The following is a 20,822-nucleotide window of genomic DNA, read 5'->3' on the forward strand; positions in this document are numbered from 1 at the left end:
CAGATCGTTCAATGTTAGTGTTTTGTTTTTCCACGGAGGGATAAAAGGTATAGGATGGAGAAAAGTGGTTTGACCAGGCTGTGAGAATCTGATTCTAGCATTGAACTCTCATTGCTATGTTGTCGGCAGGAAAAGAGTATACCGATACATTTCTTCCCCGTCACCTCCTTTCTCTCTCCTCTTTCCTTCCCCCCTCCCCCCCCCCACCCCCGGCTTCTGACCTGGTCATGTCTGTGGTTACAAGCAGGCCCACTGAAGAGAGAATGATAATAGATAATTCTCCTAGTGCACGATATTCTGGTTCACTCTTAAAGCCCCCTCTTCTGTTCCCAAGCCCCCTTCCCCCACTGATGGACTGGATTTATTTCACTGGTGGAGGAGGGAGTGAGCAGAGGGGGTGTGGTGGAAGAAGTGACTCAACCTCGGACTTGTCGAATTCCACATAGGCTCCGCCCTGCAACTCCCTGCCCCGGGTCTCTGGGCTGGGTGGGTTGAAAGGTGGCGCTGCCCTTACCAGGTGTGGCATATTGAGATTCTAAATGCTGAGCCTCTAAAGACAACCGAACCTGGCTGGGGTGGAAGTGGGAGGGTGGGCAATAGAGGTGATCTCTCTGCTAATGACTTAGATTCCTGCCAGAGCAAGGCCTCTGAAGGCAAAGAAGGAAGAACCCTTGGAAGGAAGAGGCGTTGGGTGGGGGAGGGGAGAATTGTAGGGAGTCTTGAGAAGCCGACTGTGTGACCATGGCTGAGTCACTTTGTAATCAGGCCACACCCTTGCTTAACAGCCTTCAGTGGCTCCCCACTGCCACAGGATAAAGTTCCAAAGATTTAACCCAGACCCAACCGACAATTTCAGTTAGGCTTGCTTCCCCTGTTTCCTGCCATGCAGACCTCACCAGAGGTCTCTACTTGGAATAAGCAAGAACTCCTTTATCTCCTTTCTTTTTTTTAATGCCTTGTGAACTAAAAGAAAATCTTAAGTCCCCCTCAGCTGACTGAATGGACACCCTCTTGGCCAAGGGGATACCCTAAAACTGAGTTACCGGCCATGAGAAGGGAGGTCAGATATGTGTCATCCCACTCCCCCCTCATTCTTGGAGAATATCCTTTGTAACGGGCCTCAGGCTATGCAAGACAAACCTACAGGTCCTCAGTTCACACAACAAATATGTCCTGTAGCTTGTCTCTAATTAAGACTTATCTTAAAACATTCCAAGCCCCTCCCCCCCCACTTTGAGATGTCCCATCTTTTCAGGCCAAACCAATATATGCCTTCCACGTACTGATTTATGACTTTACCTGTAAGTCTTGTCTCCCTGAAATGTGTAAAACCAAACTGTAACGCAACCACAGCAAGTCTATTTGCTCAAGGCTTCTTGGGCATGGCTCTGGGTCATGGTCCTCAAATTTGGCTCACAATAAACCTCTTTGAATTATTTTACAGAGTTTGGCTTCTTTTCCATTGATTGACAACAGTCTTAAGGATTACTGGCTGGGTATTTTGCAGCATGTCCCTCAATTTGTTTGCCTGACATTTTCCTCCCGACTTGCCTGGGCTATGGGTTTGGTGGAGAATCCCAGAGGTGAAGTGCCCCTCTCATCACATCATACTAGGTGCCCACCCAACTCACATGACATTACTGGCGATGCTCGCCAGGTTTCTCCACTGTGAAGTTACTTCACCCACTCCCACAGCTTACTCCCTCTCTCCTTCTCCCCAACTCTGCCCCTCCCCTTTCCATACTCTGTTCCTCTGAAGCCAAGTCACTAAGTCCAGCCCACACTCCAGAGGCAGATGGTGGGCTTAAGCGCCTCCTCCTTTGGGGGGGGCACGTATCTACAGAAATTACACATTTATATATTTCAGGGAGACAGGAATCACAGGTAGAGTCATAAATCAATACATGGAAGACATACATTGGTTGGCCTGAAAAGGTGAGACCTCTCAAAAAGTGTGGGGGGGGGGCTTTACAGGTTATAGGTGGGTTTAAAGACTCTGTGACTTGTAATTGGTTAAAGAAATGAAGCTTTGTCTAAAGGTTTGGAATGTTTTAAGTTAAGATAAGGAAGCCTATGAATCAGAGATAAGCCACTGGCCTTATACCCAGACTCAAGTAATTTGTTATGTAAATGAAGGACCTGCAGGTTTGTCTTGCATAGCCTTAGGCCTGTTAATGAGTTACAAAGGATATTCTTCAAGAAGGGAGGGGGGCCGTGATGAGGCACGTCTGATCTCCCTTCTCATGGCAGGTAACTCAGTTTTAGGGTAACCCCTTGGCCAAGAGGGGGTCCATTCAGTCAGCGGTAGTGGGGGAGCCTTAAGATTTTATTTTAGTTAACAGGGAGCTCTTTCAGGTTGTCTCCTGTGTACTTTTGACATGCCCTCATCCTTTTGTTTGTTTGTTTTGAGACAGAGCCTCCTCCTATCGCCCAGGCTAGAGTGCAGTGGTCTCATCTTAGCTCACAGCAACTTCAAACTCCTGGGCTCAAGTGGTTCTCCTGCCTCAGCCTCCCGAGTAGCTGGGACTACAGGTGCAGGCCACTACATCTGGCTAATTTTTCTATTTTTTGTAGAGACAGTTTAGCTCTTGCTCAGGCTGGTCTCGAACTCCTGACCACAAGTGATCCTCCAGCCTCAGCCTCCCAGAGTGCTAGGATTATAGGCGTGAGCCACCGTGCTGGCCTCCTTTTATTTTTTGAGTACTTCACTTTCTGGCACTGCAAGATTCTCTGGGCTCATCATTTCTTTTCCCTGCCCAAGCCCTAGAATCAGCCATTTCTCCAAAGGTTCCTGGTTTGTTTTGTTGGAGAATGATATTCAGAAGCCAAAATCTGAGTTCTGGGTCATTCATCACTCATTGCTACTGGGGAATAGACCTACATTTTGTTGTTGTTGTTGTTGTTGTTGTTTTTTTTTTTTTTTCTTTTGAGACAAGGGTCTCAGTCTGTTGCCCAAACCAGATGTAGTGGTGTCTTCATAGTGTTACAGTGGGTGGTCCCGAGGATAAACCGAGTGGCACAAGGAGAGTCAGAGAATCAAAGTTTATTCACCAGCGGGCTCAGAGGGGTCTGACCACCAAATTCTGAGCCCCACCTACCCAATTTTTCCCACTTTTATTAAGTTGGGGTGGTCTGAGGGGTGGGGTCTCAGTGGCTAAGGTAATAGGTTAGTTGACGTGTCAGGTAATTGGTTAGTATTATGTTAATGTGCCAGGTAATAGATTAGTGGATGGGCCAGGTAATAGGTTTTTATTATGCTGATGCGGGTCTTCCTTGAGGGGTGGGGGTCTCAGGTGGCTGATGCCCAAGTAATAGATGGGAGTTTTCCTTATCAATAGCTCAGAGCAACCTCAAACTCCTGGGGTCAAGAAATTTCCCCTGCCTCAGCCTTCCAAGTAGCTGGGACTGAGGATGAGTGCCACCATGCCCAGCTAATTTTTGTATTTTTTGCAGAGACAGGGTCTTATTGCTGAGGCTGGTCTTGAACCCCTGGGCTCAAGCCATCCTCCTGCCTTGGCCTCCCAAAGTGCTAGGATTACAGGCATGAGTCACTGCACCCAGCTTAGACCTATGTTTTGAAATTTTGAAATATGTCACACATACATCAAGCACATAAGCACAGTTTAAAGAATAATTATAAACTAAACACAATCAAATCTGTTTTTAGCATTAATTATGTTCATTCTTTTTTGTATCTTCCTCCTGAAACCTTCCCCTGACCTGCAAAGCCAGAACTGGGTGCCCCTTATGTGAGCACTCATAGCCCCTAGTACTTATTCCTGTCCTGATTATATGTTTATCCATCTCTGTGGGAAGCAAGTCAGAAGATGCAGAAAAGTTTAAAGAAGAAAACAAGTCAGCATTATTCCACCATCCAGGGAAAAAGGTTCTAACTACCTGAGTAGTCTGAGGATGTAATGGGTTCCTTCTAAATTTGTGCTTATTTCAAGTGCCACGTGGGACTAATGAATACATGAAATGTAGCTGATCTGAATAGAGATGGTTTACAAAAAGAATGAAATATCTCACTAACATTTTTTTCTTTTTTGAGACAGAGTCTCACTCTCTTGCCCAGGCTAGGGCGCTGTGGTGTCAGCCTAGCTCACAGCAACCTCAAACTCCTGGGCTCAAACTATCCTACTGCCTCAGCCTCCTGAGTAGCTGGGACTACAGACATGCGACATCATGCCCAACTAATTTTTTATATATATTTTTAGTTGTCCAGCTAATTTCTTTCTGTTTTTAGTAGAGATGGGGTCTCGCTCTTCCTCAGGCTGGTCTCGAACTCCTGAACTCAAACGATCCACCCACCTTGGCCTCCCGGAGTGCTAGGATTACGGGCATGACCGCGACCGGCCTGTCACTAACATTTTTATATTGATTACGTGTTGAAAAGATAGTATTTTGGAAATGTTAAGTAAAATATAATACTAAAATTAATTTCTCCTGTTTCTTTTTATGTTTTTGTTAGTTACTAGAAAAATTTTAATCATATATGTAGTTTGCATTAGATTTCTTCTCTTTTTTTTTTTTTTTATGTTTTGAGACAGAATCTTGCTCTGTTGTCCCAGCTAGAGTACAGTGTTGTCATCACAGCTCCCTGCAACCTCAAACTCCTGGGCTCAAGAATCCTCCCCTGGGCCAGTAGAGGTGGCTCATGTCTGTAATCCTAGCACTCTTGGGAGGCTGAAGCGGAGGATTGCTTGAGCTCAGGAGTTCGAGACCACCAGTGAGACCCCGTTTATGCTAGAAATAGAAAACATTAGCAGGGTGTGGTGGCATACCCCTGTAGTCCCAGCTACTTGGCAGGCTGAGGCAAGAGAACTGCTTGAGCCTGGGAGTTTGAGGTTGCAGTGAGCTAGGCTAACACCACGGCACTCTAGCCTGGGGAATAGAGCAAGACTCTGTCTCAAAAAAAAAAAAAAAAAAGAATCTTCCCCGCAAGAGTCTTGCTCTTGCTCAGGCTGATCTCCTGAGCTCAAGCAATCCTCCTACCTGGGCCTTCCAGAGTGCTAGGATTACAGGCATGAACCACCGCGCCAAGCCTATGACATATGTTCTATTACTACCAGCATCTTATGGATAAACGCAGGGAGGTATAGTGAAGTAAAGTAACTTGCTCTGGGTCACATGGCTAGATAGTGGTAGAGACAGCTTTCAATCCAGGCAGTCTGGATCTAAGTCGGTCCTATTAACCATTATGCTCCAAATGCTTTGAATTCTTGCTATCATGGAACTTATGTTCTAGTAAGTTCCATGCTAATAAAATATATAGTATGTCAGACACTGAAAGAGTGGTAGAGAAGAGTGAAATAGAGAAGCTAAGAGGGCCTGTGGGGTAGGGTTATTGTACTTTAAAATAAACTGGTCAGGGAATGCCTCGCTAAGAGAGAACATTTGAGAAAGACTCCAAGGAAGTGAAGGAGGAAACCGTGCAGATCTCTGAGGGTAGCATCCTAGGGAGAGGAAACAGCAAGGTCAAATGCTCTGATAGGAGTAGACTGGAGTGTTTGAGGAATAAATGGCAAATAAGCTAGTGTGCCTAAAGCAGAGAGAGCAAAGGGGAACAGAGTTGGAGATGAGGTCAGAGAGAGATTGGGTGGGGGCTTGTCGGCATAATAAGCACCTTTGATGGGCTGAGCAGGGGATGACAGCTCTGATTTAGGCTTTAAAGGGATCCCTCTGGCTGCTTTATTGAGACAATGATCTAGACAAAAAAAAAAAAAAAAAGGCACTGGCTTGGACCAGAGCAGTAGCAATGGAGGTGGTAAGAAGTTGTTAGATTCTGGAAATATTTTGAAGATTGAACTGACACTATATGTGGAGGATTGACATGAAACAAAAGAGTCTAAGATGACTCAAGTTTTTGGCCTGAGTAAGTGGGAACATGGAGTGAGCGGCTGTTTCTGGCATGGGGAAAACAGCAGGACAAGTATGTTTGGGGAGGGCATGGGAAGGTATGGAGCTCAGTTTTGGACTTGCTGAGCTTGAGATGTCTATTGGACAACCAGGTAGAGATGTTGAGTGATCAGTTGGATGTAGGAGTCTGGAGTTTAGAGCTGAGAACTGGGCTAGAGATATAAACCTATGAGTTGTCCTCATATAGATGCTGTTTGAAATCATGAGAAAGGACGAGGTCACTAGAGAAATGAATGTGGATAGACCAGTGGAAAGATGAGAACCAAGCTGGGGCCCCCACCATTTAGAGGTTGTGGCTGAAGTGGAGAAGGAAGATGATTCAGCAAGGGAAGAGGGAGAAGGAACAGCCAGTGAGATGGGAGGAAAGCCAGGAGGTTGTAGGTTTCCTAGGCTAGTTGAAGAAAGTGTTTTCAGGAGGATCACAAGTGAGCATATGTGTTGAAGTCTGCTGATAGGTAAAGAAAGATGAAGAACAAGAAATATCCACTTGATCGAACAACATGGAAGTCATTGGCAACATTGACAAGAGCAGTTTAGGTAAGCACGTGGGGGTGAAAAGCCAACTGGATCTGGTTCAAGAGAATGGGAAGAGAGGAACAAGGCAGCCAGTGTAGACAACTCTCTGGTGTTTTCAGCAGGGCTGGAGGGGGGAGTGGGGTGAAGAGATGTGCGTTAAAGTGCCAAATAACACATTGCACTCATGACAGAGATGCCAGGGAGTGGGAGGAAGGGAGGGGAATGTTATTGGTGGCTTAAAAGACTTTCAAATTTCATAAACCAGCACAGATAGCTATAAAACACATAGAAAGCAAATATATATATATATTGAAAGCAAATATAACAAACTGTAACAGCTGATAATTCTGAAAGTTGAAATTTTGGGTGTTTGTTATATTATCTTTATACTTTAAAAAATTTCTTATAAATAATTGGGAAAAAAAGGTTTGTGGGCCAGATTGTATGAAGGCCTTTGAGTGCTGTGCTGGGATGGGGTGTGTGTATAAACAGGGGATGGCCACAGCTCAGACAGCTCTTCCTGAAAGCTGTGTGGAGGGTGGAATGGAGAGGGTGGTAATTAAAAGTTTAATAGTCCAGGCCACAGTTTTCCAAAGTGTGGATGGAGTGTGGACCATTTGTATCACAATCTTCCTGGGGGCTACGAGGGAAGCTGATGTGGGAGGATTGGTTGAGGCCAGGAGTTTGAGGCTGCTGTGAGCTGTGATTGCACCTGTGAATAGCTACTGCACTCCAGCCTGGGCAGCATAGCGAGACTTCATCTCTAAAATAAAATAAAACAATCTTCTTGGGGCACTTAATAAAAATGCAAATTCTAGATCTGTCTCCTCATGTCTGCTAGATACTAACTTTTTCAGCGGGGCTAAGAAATCTGTATTTGAAAACAAGCACACATACACACACACACACACACACACACACACACACACACACACACATGTGCATGTGACTCTGAGAGGGTGGAGTGGGCTCAAGCTTGGGGGAAGATGGTGAGTTGAGTTTGTACCTATAGAGAGAGAGGCGCCTCTGGGACATCCAGTCAGTAAGTGGACATTAGGGTATCCAGACTGCTCATGGGTGTTTATCAGATTCATTATTGATTTTCCTCCTGCAGGAAGCCTAGGGAGTTGCACATAGTAGGATCTCACTGTTTATTGATTGAATTATGAACTTAGCTTAAAAGCAACTCACTCAAATTCTAACTCCTTACCATCTTCCAAACTCTCTTTCAGTTGCCCAGGGTGTGCATGTTTTTGTTATGGTGGCTATCAGCCTGCGAGGATGTGGGAAAAGCTTGGACTTCAGAGTCAGGCAGACCCAGATCCAAACTTGGGTCCACTTCTTCCCAGTTCTATGACCTCAGACCAGAGATTTTCCTCTTGGAGCCTTGGTTTGCTCATGTGCAATTAATGCATCCTGTGACTCATTCATTCACTCAACAAATATTTATTGAGTGCCTATATGCACTTGTCATTGTTCTAGGTGGTGGGGAAGCAGTGACGGATGAGACAGACAGGGCCCCTGCCTTCCTGGAGCTCACATCCTGGAGGTAGAAAACTGCAGTAAAGAAAAAAGGCACTATAGCACTCTGGGAGGCTGAGGCAGGAAGATCACTTGAGGTCAGGAGTTCCAGAACAACCTAAAAGAAAGAGTGAGAGCCATCTCTACTAAAATAGAAAAAATTAGCTGGGCATGGTGGCGTGTGCCTGTAGTCCCAGCTACTCGGGAGGCTGAGGCAGAAGGATCGCTTGAGCCCAGGAGTTTCAGGTTGCTGTGAGCTAGGCTGACACCATGGCACTCTAGCTTGGGCAACAGAGTGAGACTTTGTCTCAAAAAAAAAAAAAAGAATAAAGGCACTAAATAGACAAATTATACTGCACATGGAAAAAAGCAGCAGGGTAAGGAGTTGGTAAGGGTGGTAGTGGTGGTTATCAGGCAGAGCAAGCATTACTATTAAATAGGGTTACCACATAAGTAGGCTACATCAGGAAGGGAGATTCGGGAAAAGGCTTGAAGGAGGTAAGGGAGTGAGCTGAGTGGACATTTGGGGAAGAGTGGTCTAAGCAGAAGGAATAGCGTGCTGGCCCTGCGGCAGAAATGCGGCTGGCAGTGTTGGAGACTTATCAAGGAAGCAGTGTGGTAGCAGTGGAGTGAGTGAAGCGGAGATTGGAAGAAGGACCTGCCAGCCTATAACATTATGACAAAAGAATGAAGGAAATTAACTCAGTTACTGAGTGCTGAGTATGTGCCAGGAACTGTGCTTGATATACACTGAACTTTTCATCCTGGCAATAACCTTACAAGGCAGGTAATGTGACCCCACCCATCTTTCATATATATGAACAAAGTCAGGGACAGAAACAAAATGTGACTTGCCTGTGATGCACAGCTAATAAGTGGCTGAGCAGGTCCTTTCCTAGTGCCATGCATTATGTGCCATGTATCTATTGATGTCATAGCTATAACAATTCCATAGAATTCCCAGCACTTTTAGTGAAAGGATTCAATGAGGGGATCAGGAAGCAGATAAGGCTTAAGTAGAGGGAGATGCCACCCAGGGCCCAGGCATCCTCAGGCTGTCCTACATCCTCAGGGCAAAGGTCTGCAGAGACACGGCCTCTCCGAATCAAGAGCAGTGTGAGCCTGGAATGCTTAAAAAATGAGGACTTGCCCAAACAATGTTACAAATATTGCAGCATATTTTAACTAATTACCTTTAGCAAGGTAATGGTTTTAACACACACAATACACAGTAATATGATTTATTTCAAAGTGTTAAAATTCATAGCATGCTACAGGTGATATGGTCTGATGCTGAGACCCATGTCACAGATGTGAGGGTCTTCTTCCCAGACTGTCAATTGTCTCTGTGACTGAATGTATAATTTATGTTGTCCTAACATCGAAAGTCTACACTTGAGGCCCTCAGTACATGTCAATAAAGATAGTGATGGTGAATATGTGTGGTGCTTGCTGGATGCTGCTCTAAGTGCTTCATGCACAGTGGCTAATATCTTCACGAGAGCCCATGGGGTTGGTACTATTGTTGCCCCCCATTATGGAGGGAGAAACTACAGAATAGGGACTGACTTACCCAGGGTCTTATAATTCATGAGTGGCTGTCCTGGGATTTGAACATAGACAACGTGGCTATCCACGTTAGGCAGCCCCTGTATTTAACTGTTATTCTTCACTGCCTCCCCAGGGCTGGGCCTTGGGCACAGATTCTCCCAGGTGGTTTCTACCAAGGACTCTTTCCTGGTATTGTCATGTTGTAACCTTTTTCAGGCCATGGAAGATCTCAGGGCTGGCATTTCCTGGCCTTCCTGGGATCTGCTGGCACCTAGAGACTGGGCTGGCACCCAGAGACTGAGGACTGGAGTGGGGGAGAGTCAGAGGGTGGGGAGGATCAGAGCACACCAGTGAGTGCTGCCTTCAAGACTGGAAAGGAATATAGGTCTTGGGGTTCTGGCCTGGGGGCACCTGTGGAAAGTTCCTTCACCAGCCCCACCCTTTCCCTCTCTTCTTCTTTTTACACTGAACCTGTGGTGTTTTGAAATAGGCATTTCCTAATAGCTGTGTAACCTTGGACAAATGGCTTTATATTTCAGAGCCTTGGTCTTTTCACATGTAAATGGAAATGAGAACGGCAGCTACTATTTATTGAGCCTTCTGTGCAGCAGGACTTCGATTGTTGATAAACCTGGGCACTTGGCTGTGAACTATAGAGAGCTGAACAGTTGGGAGGCATTATTGCCACTATTCTGATCCTTGCTCTAAATGCTGTTCTTTTTGGTTATTTCCATTATAGCTGATGTTCTCCTTTCGTCTGCTTCTAGATAACACAAGGCCCCTGACCTTCTCTGAAGGCTCTTGCAGGCTTTTTTGTCATCTTCCAGGTGGCTGGACCTGTGCCTGGAGAATGTGAGGTACAGAGAACTCAGTTTAATGTTACCACCCTCAGTTAGGATCATATCACTCTATTATTTATTTATATTTATTTATTTACTTTTAGAGACAGGGTCTTGCTATGTTGCCCAGGCTGGACTGCAATGGCTATTTCACAGGCACGATCATAGCACACTTAGCCCCAAACTCCTAGGCTCAAGTGATCCTCCTGCCTCAGCCTGCTGAGTAGCTGGGACTATTATTATTTTAATATACTTTTTTGTGGAAGGATAGCATACCTAGAGAAAAGTACACACATCATGAGTACTCCATGAGTTATCACAAAATAACGATAATACATCTGTGTAACCCTTGTAACTACCACCCAGTAAAGAAATAGAACATCATCAGTACCCTAGAAGCCTTCATTGTTCCCACCTTATGCCCCCTTCTTCCTCCTGTCACCTCCTTCCTCCTGACACCTCCTTCCTCCTGACACCTCCTTCCGCCTCATGGCTTATCTCTGTGTGTGAGCCCAGTAAAAAGCCTTGTTAGGAGATCCAGTAAATATTTGTCAAACTGAGTCAAACCTCTGTGAAATTGCTTGTGATCTTGAGCTAGTCACTTTGACTTTCTTGGTCTTAATTTGCTGTTCTCCAAAACAGGGACAGCACTTCAGTAATTTCAATGGCTCTCAACCCTAGCTGTGCATGACAGCCTTTGAAAAAGTATCCATCCCTGAAGCAATTGAATCTAAATCTCTGAAGGTGGGTCCCAGGAAATGAGATTTTTAAAAAGCTTTCCAGTGTACAGCCATGATCTCTTGAACCTTACCAATTCCATCCAACACCATAGGTTCAAATCTCGGTTCCACTACTGTTGTGGGTTGAATCGGGTCCCCCTAAAAGACACTGAAGTCCTAATTACCAGTGCCCGTGAATATGAACTTGTTTGGATAGGGTCTTCGAAGATGATCAGGTTGAGATGAAGCCATCAGGGTGGACCCCTAATCCAATCTGACTGGTGTCTTTAGAAAAAAGGGAAATCTGGACTCAGAGACAGAGACATAGGGACAACTCCATATGAAGATTGGAGTTATGCTGTCACAACCAAGGAATACCAGTCATTGCCTGCAAACCACCAGAAGGTAGGAAAGAGGCATGGAACAGATTATCCCTCACAGCCCTCAGCAGAAACCAACCCTGCCAACACCTAGAGGTTCTGATCTCTAGCCTCCAGAACTGTGAGACAATAAGTTTCTGTTGCTTTACCCACCTAGTTTATGGAACTTTGTTACAGCAGCCCTAATAAACTAACACAACTATTTACATACTAGCTAAGGAACTGACTTCATCTGTAAAACTGGAACCAAAATAATGTGCCAGAGTGTGTTCTAAACATTTTACATGGAGTGTCTCTTTATCATCACATTAGTCCTCTGATACAGGTACTTCTGCTATCTCCACTTTACAGATGAGGAAGCTGTGAAACAGAGACGTTAAGTAACTTGCTCAAGGTCACATGGTAACTGAACACAAGATATCTTTCATGGGTTACTAGAAAGCCTTTACGAGACTGCAGCTGTGGATGTGAAGTGAAAGCGCTTTGTAAATAGTACAGCATTTTACCCACGTTAGTTGGAATCTCTGTAAATTCAGGACTTTCCTCTTCTTCTTCTTTCTTTTTTTTTTTTTTTTTTTGCCATCTCTGACTCTTCTTCCTCTTCCTACGTGGTATTTCCTTCCCTTGGCGACAGGGGCCGCTGCACTGCGCGGGCGCTGACAGGTCGCTCTAGCCTGCGCGCCGGCTGCTCGCTGGTGCCTATAAGTGGCGGCGCCGGGCTCAGCCAGGCATCAGTGCGCTGCCGCCGGGGCCAGGGCAGGGGCTGGAGCTGGACGTGGAGGAGCTGCAAGCTGGGCCGGGGCGGAGCGCAGCGCCGCGCCGGGGCCGCAAAGAGGGGCGTGTTGCTGTTGGCCCACCGCGAGCCGCCCCCAGCCCGCGCCCAGGCGCCTTCCCGCCAGGCCGCCTGCCTCTGCCTTCCGCCTCCCTCCATTTCCCCGGAATCTAAGCCCGGCGCGCTTGGACCCCGGCCCTTCTCTGGGTGGGAAAGCTTTCAGCCGCTTTCCGGCTTCACTCCTTCCTCGCAGACTGGGCTCCCAGCCTCCTCTCTCCTTTTCCTGGACCGGGTTTCACCCCCGTCGGTCCCCTTCCTTTAGCTCAGGCTCCCGACCCCTTCCCTCAGCCCAAAGTCCCGAGCTCCTCAGTCACTTTCCTCAGTCAAAAGTCCCAGCTTTTGCTCTTCCTTTCCCTTGGCTGGTGTCCTGCGTATCCTGTCCCTTCCTCTGTCCCCAGGGCTCATTCTTCCCCTCTTCCCCTCTCCCAGGCCTGGAGTTTCAGACCTTTAGTCTCCCGTGGTCCTTCCTGGATCCTTGTCCCTCTTTCCCAGTTTGGAGTTCCAGATTGCGAACCCAGCCTCCCTCCACCCCCAGGGGAGTGCTTCCACTAAAATACCTCTCTAAAACATGAACTTTTTCTAGAGACTACTCCAGTCTCTCTTCCCACTTGCTGACGCCTTGCTACCTATGTGCCAGGTTTTGCTCTCACTAAGCTAAGGGTCGAGGCCTGCTGGGCTGGGGAAGCAGCATGATGCATCTGTGGTCTGGCATCTGTGGCCTCTCTCCACCTCGGATCTTCCCTTCCTTACTTGTGGCGGTAGCTTTGGTGGGGCTGCTACCTGTTCTCAGCAGCCATGGCCTCCAGCCCAGCCCTACTGCCAGCACCATCCGAGGCTCAGAACCACCACGGGAACGCTCCATTGGGGATGTCACCACTGCTCCACCAGAGATCACCCCAGAGAGCCGCCCTGTTAACCATTCCGTCGCTGACCATGACATGAAGCCGAGAAAGGCATTTCCAGTCTTGGGCATCGACTACACACATGTGCGCACACCCTTCGAGATCTCCCTCTGGATCCTGCTGGCCTGCCTTATGAAGATAGGTAAGTCCAATCTGCTCTGATGCTACCATTGCCACCGAACTGGTGAGCTTCTTGCCCCATCTCTTATCATTTGCAACTGCCTAGGAATAAGGGTCTGAACTACTCCTGTAACGTTGGCAGGCTCCATCCTGCCATCTTGGTTCTCCTCAAACTCCGGCTCTGGTCTGAGGCCTTCCAAGATTGGAGGCAGCATTGTGTACAGGAGAGAGAAGGATTAGAGGATGGGATGCTTCTGATACTGAGTACCTTCAGCAGGGCTTCCAGGCCTGGCAAGTCACCTCTGGCTGGGCCAGACCCCAAGGGGTGCCAGGCACCCAGCTGTGAGTGAGACAGAGGAGTATCTTCTGGCAAGTGGCACATGCTGCTCTGTCAACAGCAACCAGTACAATTTATTACAAGTTCAACGGGAGGGTGTTCCAGGATGGACTGTATTTCTACTTGGCCTGTTTGAGAAGTTTAAGTATAGCAGGGACTTGGATATAGGAAATTTACAAGTGTGGTGAAACATGAGGGATCTCCATATTCTCACCTTCCTTCATTCCCAGAGTGTTATCTGTCAGCTTTGCCTGCCCAGGCTGGTTAGGAGCCCCTGACTCAGTTTCCGGCCCAGGAATGCCAGCCTTTATAGTCTATGGGACAGGGGGCCCTGGCAATTTCTGAAGTCTGCTTTGGGGGTGAAGGGAGAGAGGAGGAGGCTGAGGCTTGGTTTGACCCCAGCTCACCCCCATGTTGGCACCCAGCTGTGTCTCAAGGTGCTGTCTGGGTCAACCAGGCACCTTGGCCTGCTGCTCAGTCAAGTAGGCGAGGCACGGGGACAGGGGCTAGGGGTGTTCTGGTCTGAAGAGACTTTGAAACATTCTTTCTGGGAGAAGGAAACAAACATTGTTCCCTCCCAGAGGGTTTTTCTCCCTGTGGCCCTGAGCTCCCTGTTCTGCTGGATTATTAGTGGAACTCACTGGAGCCTCCATAGCCCAGATGTCCCTGGAAGTGGTGTCCAGGGGGCTTTGAAAACTGCCTATGCTTTTTCAGCCTGCCCCCAGCTAGCTGTGGAAAGCATGCGGTCCCAGGACTCCGCTGTCCCCTTTGCTTGAGATTTGGGTTTGGGGAGTTTGAGACTCTTGGCAGGAAGCCTTGCAGCTCTCTCAAGGACGTGCAGGAGCTGAGTGGCGATGCCAGGCTGGTGTGAGGCAGGCTCTGGGACATGCTGCAGGAGGGCACTGGTGCCTTTGATTTGATAGATCCAGGAGCTGGTTTCCTGGCGTGGGACTTTGGTGCTGAGCCTGTCCCAGTGGCAGAGCCTTACATGGAGCTGGGCCATCAGCACCTATACACTGATGGCAGCCAGTTTCTCAGAAAAAAAATCAAAGACTGGGCAAGTGGAAGCATATGTACTGATTCTGACATAAATGCATTGACCTTGAACAGCTGGGGCCTTTTTCTGTAGGTCTCCTTCACCTGTGAAATCTCAGTTTGACCATACCAATTGAATCGTGAAACCTTGTGTCTTAATTTGTTGTAAGCTGAAGTGACTGTGATGTGTCATTTGACTCTGTGAGACCAAGAAGAGACCTCACAAGTGCTGTCTATAAATTGCCTCCTCTCTCCAACACCTTCACCTCCCAGCCACACCTGGCATTGTATTAGGGCCCTGGGCTGGCACACACACTGCAGGTCTCGATGCCTGCAGTGCATTGACAGCATGACCACAGACCCCACTCTGGGCAGTCAGAAGTTTGTCCCTGCAGGCGTGATATCGCTAATCCTAATGGGGTCAGGCTTGGCCTGCTTTGTCACCACCTGAGTGCTGTGCCCAGGACTGTGGACAGCTGGAGAGCAGAGATGGTGCCATGACGAGGATATCAGTTTAGAAGTCAGGAAACCTGGCTTCTCATCCCATCTCCCTCTGTGACCTTGGGCCAGTCATGCCTCCCTACCCGTCAGTTGATCTCTGTGGTCTCTTCCAGGTCTGATGTTTCTGCCATTCCACTGACTCTGGAAACCCTGGCAAGTCACTCAGCCTTGGGCCTGGGGCTGGATGTGATCTCCTTTGCAATTCCAGAAGTCTGTGTCTCTGACGTGGAAAAGCATTTTTCTGCCTCTGAAAATAGAGGAGCCCTAGCCTCTGGCCATTCTGGGGAAAGAAAATGGAGAGTAAGGTGGCCAAAAGATCTCAAGGGTCCCTGTTAGGGTGGCAAAAGTGAAAGCCTAATTTTTTTCCCCTTCACCTTTGCAGTGTAGAGTTGAAGTTTTAGTGTAGAATTCACCTACCACTGTGCCACTCACCCTCTCTGATCCTGTTTCCTAATGTATAAAATGGGAAATAGAGCAGCAAATCTTACAGGTTAAGAAAAAAAAAGGGAGATAATAGTATCTAGCTATAGTGCCGCTAATGTGACAATGACATAAATGAATGCATATAGGTTGGGTGCAGTGGCACAGGCCTGTAGTTCCAGCTCCTCGGGAGGCTGAGGCTGGACGATCGCTTGAGTCCAGGAGTTGGAGGTTGCAGTGAGCTATGATTGAGCCACTGCATTCTACCCTGGGCAACAGAATGAGACCCTGTCTCAAAAAAAAAAAAAAAAAAACCAAAAAATAAAACCATATAAAGCTGATTTTGTATATACAGGAAGCACTCAGTGAGTGGCAGTTGCCTCTGTTAGTATTTTAACCACCTAAGACAAGTGCATCCCTACCTCAGCCTTCTACAGTCTTCCTCTGAGGCTGGGGGATTACAGATCTCTCAAACTGGCCTGGTGGCTCATGCCTGTAATCTTAGCATGCTGGGAGGCTGAGGCGGGAGGATCATTTGAGGTCAGGAGTTCGAGACCAGCTTGAGCAAGAGCGAGACCCCATCTCTATTAAAAATAGAAAGAAATTAGCCTGGCAACTAAAAATAGAAAAAATTAGCCAGGCATGGTGGCACATGCCTGTAGTCCCAGCTACTCGGGAGGCTGAGGCAGGAGGATCACTTGAGCCCAGGAGTTTGAGGTTGCCGTCAGCTAGGCTGACGCCATGGCACTCTAGCCAGCGCAAGAGAGCGAGACTCTGTCTCAAAGAAAAAAAAAAAACTCCAAAAACAAATCTCTCAAACCTAGGCTGCCACCAAGTGTCTTTCCTTAAAGTTTCTGAGTTTTGGGTGTGTCCTATTCTTCCATTCACTTGGGCTGCCTCCAGAGCTGTCGTTGGGGGGAGAGAGGATGGCACCAGTTGCCTTAGGGGGCAGAATTGGGGGGTTGAGGCCATGCTTCCTCTGCACTTTCAGCTACCCAAGAGCCCAGGAGCTTATTTTGGGGTCTTGCCTCTTCTCAACATACCAGCGTGGGTAGCACTTAGGTTGGAGCCCTCATTCTGTCATCTTGGCAGCTGCTTCCCTTGCAAGGTACCCCTCCTTTAAGAATAGAAAGTGCTTTGTGCAGTTCTTCCTATCCTAATCATGGAGCAGAGCCTCAGGTAGATTCCTGCAGAGACTGGTGTGGGAGGGGTAAGGTGGGAGCTGAAGTTCTAGAGTAGATGCTTCTGGGTTCTATTCTGCCTCTGACTCAGTGGGTGACATTAGGCAAGTCACTTCCCTTCTTTGGGCCTCTATTCTTTCTGTGACAGTCAGGAATTCTTGCCTTTTCCTTGGTGGGGAGGGGCTGGTGGCCTGAGGGGGATTCAGGCTATTGGGAGAACTGTGAGAATAACCCTAAACCTTAGGGTTAGGTCCACTCCCCACCCCAACGCTGCATTGTGGTTTGGACCCTGCATGAATTCTGCTTTGCTCCCAGTTCACCTGACTCCCAGTCCAGTGCTTGCTCCAGGGGACTACCTCACTGTAACCCAGCTCACCACTGGCATCCCTTGCGTTTATTTAGCCATATTTCTGACCCAGAATGGCTGGCAGAGGCCTGGGAGCCCATAAAGCAGGTATTCATCTTGTCTCCTGACCAGGGACAAAAAAGCCTTCTTTTGTCCCTTTGTATCCTATAGCTTTTTTTTTTTTTTTTTTTTTCTTTTCCATTTTGCAAGGCATATCCTGGCATCTCCTCCTAGAATGAGTCTATGAATAGAGGAGGTGGGGTCACTGCTCACTTCACATTTGTGAATATCAGACCCAGTAACTAGTTTCCTGTAAAAATGACACTAGAACTCTCTCACTTCTCAAAAGAAGAGATGAACAAACACCTTAAAGGTCACCTTGAAATTGTCTCTAGAAGCCCAGGTGGAGGCCAGAGGTGGTGGCTCATACCTGTAATCCCAGCACTTTGGGAGGCCGAGGGGGAGGATGGCTTCAGGTAGCACCTGTGTCTCCAGGAGCGCCGGGGCACTTCAAGGGCATAAGTTGGTCAGATGGCCTGGACTTCATTCAGCTGGGCACCCATGAGGCTCGGCTTTCCTCTGGGTCCCAGCCAGCCCCACCCTAGCCAGCTCATAAAGGAAAGACGTTGTCAGAAACCCTGGGTTCTTCCCCTGACCCTGCCTCTTGGTACCCGTGTGTCCATGGACCTTGGGGTTCATGCACCTCATTTCTCTGAATCTGACTTGCCTCATCAGTAAGGTGAAGATACTGTCTCTGCCTTCTAAGACCCAGGTAGAGATTGAATGCCTGGCTCACTGTAGCAGCTTTCAGAGCCCATTCCGGTTCCTCTCCTTTAGGAGGAGGGGGTCTTCTCAGCCCGCTCCAGCCCACGGCATTTACTTTCTCCCCCTGAACCCTGTCCCCTTATTGTTTATCAGTAACTTTGGCATTAGGCCTAGTCTGCCCTGTGACATCTCCCCTGTTGGGGTATGTGTGTGTGTTTTAATAATAATTACCATTTATGGAGTATCTACAGAGTAGTGTCAGGCACTTTATAAAAGAAATCTCATTTAATCCCTACTAAAATCATATGAGATAAAGGCTGTCCCTGTTTTGCAGATGAGGAAACAGCTCAGAGAGGTTATCTTCAGTGATGCTGAATTACGATTTATTTTCTATTCCAGTCTTGGCCTAGCCTCCCAGAGGGGTGCAGCTGCATCTTCTGCCTCTCGCGTTCCCCTCGGCAGGTGCACACAGCCCTGCAGTGGGTAGTGCCAAGCTCACTGCACCTGCGCTCGGGAATTATAGGACTCCCTCCAGGGCTTGGGCTAATGTTGATGGTGGGAGCCCTCTCCCTGCCCCGAGAAAGCTGTAGGTGTTCTGTGCGTGGCTTTGGGCTTGTCCTCTGTCCCTGTGAGTGTGTATGGGTGCACCCAAATCCTGTATTGAGGCTGGGCCTGTCCCTTGTTCTCTGGTAGTGACCATGACTGCCATTGCTCTGCTGGTGCCCTCTCAGCAGTCTGACCAAAGCTTGCTTCTTCCCTGCTTGGGCAGGGGAATGCCAGCTAAAGGGTGGTTTTCTTTAGCTAGCAGGTGGTGGCTGACTGTGACCTCCTGCCTCTGAGCAGTAAGGGTGATGGGCTTCTTTGGGTTATCCTCAGGGCCCAGTAGGATCCCCTGAGAGGCAGCTTCTGTGTTGAGAGCAGGTGGCACAACTTTCTTTAGCTCTACAAAGCAGGAGGAATTTAGTAGTAATTCTCATTAGTACTGATATTTGTTGCCAAAGCACTTGCATGTGCAGTATTTAATTTTGATCTTCTCAATGGTCCTGTGGGTTAGAATAGCACGTGGTATTGATGTACCCATTTTACATCTAAGGAAACTGAGCCCTGGGTCACTTAGCTAACTAAGCAGAGGTCATTTAGCAAGTAAGTGGCAGAGGTCACAATCCTTGGACTCCTAACCCAAGGCCCCATCTTCTTTCCTACCAGGCTGACATATGGGCCTGTTGTAAGGATCAAGGGGAACAAGAAATCCAAGGGGGCTTTGAGGAGAGTAAATGACCAGACACTTCCATGTTGGTAACCTGGATGTTTGTCAGGAGGGACACCAGATCCTCCTGTAGGAAGGAAGGACTGAAGGAGCCAAGTGGTCTGGAGCCTTGGCTGGCTCAGCTCCAAGTTCTTATCAACCCCTCAAACACACCTGCATTTCCATGAAGGAGGTGTTTGAGGGCTGAAGTCAGACGTGGAACTGTGGTCCCTGTAGCCCTTGTCTGTGAAACAGCAAACCTTTGGAATAGAGGGCTTTTCCCTTCCCTCCAAGTGGCGTTATAGGCCCTCGGGGAGAGGAAAGGAGAGGCAAGGAAGTGAATTACAAGGGAGGATAAGAAACCTGACTGAAACTTTGTCTCAGCTCTTTGCTTCCCAGCTGTGTGACCTTAGGTAAGGCACAACCTCTCTGAGCCCCCGTTTCCTAGTTGGTAGTATTTTTGTTTAATACTTGTTGATTATATTAGCTGCCACTTATTAAGCTCCTATTTCAGAGGCTGTGTTAGGGAGATACTTGCACAGCTAGAAAACATTGGGATTTAAGCCCACATCTGTCTGACTTCAGAGCCTGTGTTCTTTTCAGCCTTATGCCCTGACTCCAAGGGCCTTTTCAGCTTAGAAATTTAGTTTTTCCCATAATCATTTTGAACTGGGTAGGTTTAAAGGTTTTAGTATTTCAAGTCTTGGCTACTCTCTGTGGATCACTTCTTGGGTTTGGGGAAAAAACTGTGACCCACTCCAAGTTCCACTGTGAAACAAATAGCCTTTCTCATAGATGGTGACATTCGGAAACACACAGGAGTGACAGGGAACTGGAGCTAGGGGTCCGAAGCCTCCCTCTGGGAATGCCAGCCTGTGCAAAGCCTCCGTTTCTCCTCTCCCCCCTCCCCCTCCTGCCTCCTTTCCTTCGGAGGCATGGGAAGAAGGCTCGCTCAGCAAACCCGGGACCTAGGTTATTCCTGAGTCATCCACTGCCTGTGTGGGCCTCATTTTGTAGCACTCACTCCCCCCGCAAATGTCTGAGTCAGACATGTCTCCCCAAGGTTGTCTGCACACACCGCACTGGGCCAAACCTTCTCTTTAGATGCCGATAAACATCAACTGATACTTCAAGGCAGCCTGTGATTATATGTGGGTATTTTTAATCTTATAGACTATTCTAATTTTAACTGAACTAAGTTTTGGGTTGGGCCTGGATCAGTGAGCTGTCCCTCTTCCCCCTAAAGCGCATCCAACATGCAGGACCAGTTTTGGGGTCTCACCCAGACCTGAGTCCTGAGATCTAATACTACTTGCCGAGAATCTGGAGTTCCCCAAATTACCCCAGCAAGCTGTTTCCTGAAAAGATATGTCCTTAAGCAGCCCTGACTGTGGCTCAGGATGAAAAGGGCTGTTCCTTTTCAGGCCCCCTTCCCAGTCCGTCAGGGGACACTTACCCCTAAGCCCAGACTGGCCTTTCTACAGTGCTGACCCTGTTTGAGACCAGGCCACTGAAGGTGGAGGGGTGACACACAGCTGTGGGTTAGACAGAGCCCACAAGTTCACCAAAACAGTAAATAGCTAATACTTACATGGCACTTGCTGCACGCCAAGTAAAGCTCGAAAAGGCTGTGTCTTTGCACTGGCCACCCAGGACTAAGAGCAGCTTATTGAGAGCCTGGGTCCAAGAAGC

General features: G+C 47.9%; 1 protein-coding gene across 1 annotated transcript in view; it reads left to right on the forward strand.

Annotated features, from left to right (window-relative positions):
- The first annotated feature begins 12,182 nt into the window (after positions 1 to 12,182).
- SLC9A1 (solute carrier family 9 member A1) overlaps positions 12,183 to 20,822 on the forward strand; it is a 50,475-nt gene continuing 41,835 nt past the window's right edge. Inside the window, exon 1 of the mRNA XM_045545838.1 lies at positions 12,183 to 13,321. Within this exon, the coding sequence (XP_045401794.1) occupies positions 12,967 to 13,321 (355 nt within the window). The 5' untranslated portion in view covers positions 12,183 to 12,966. The remainder of the gene's footprint in view (positions 13,322 to 20,822) is intronic.

This window comes from Lemur catta, chromosome 3 (assembly GCF_020740605.2).
Source record: "Lemur catta isolate mLemCat1 chromosome 3, mLemCat1.pri, whole genome shotgun sequence".
NCBI lineage: Eukaryota > Metazoa > Chordata > Mammalia > Primates > Lemuridae > Lemur > Lemur catta.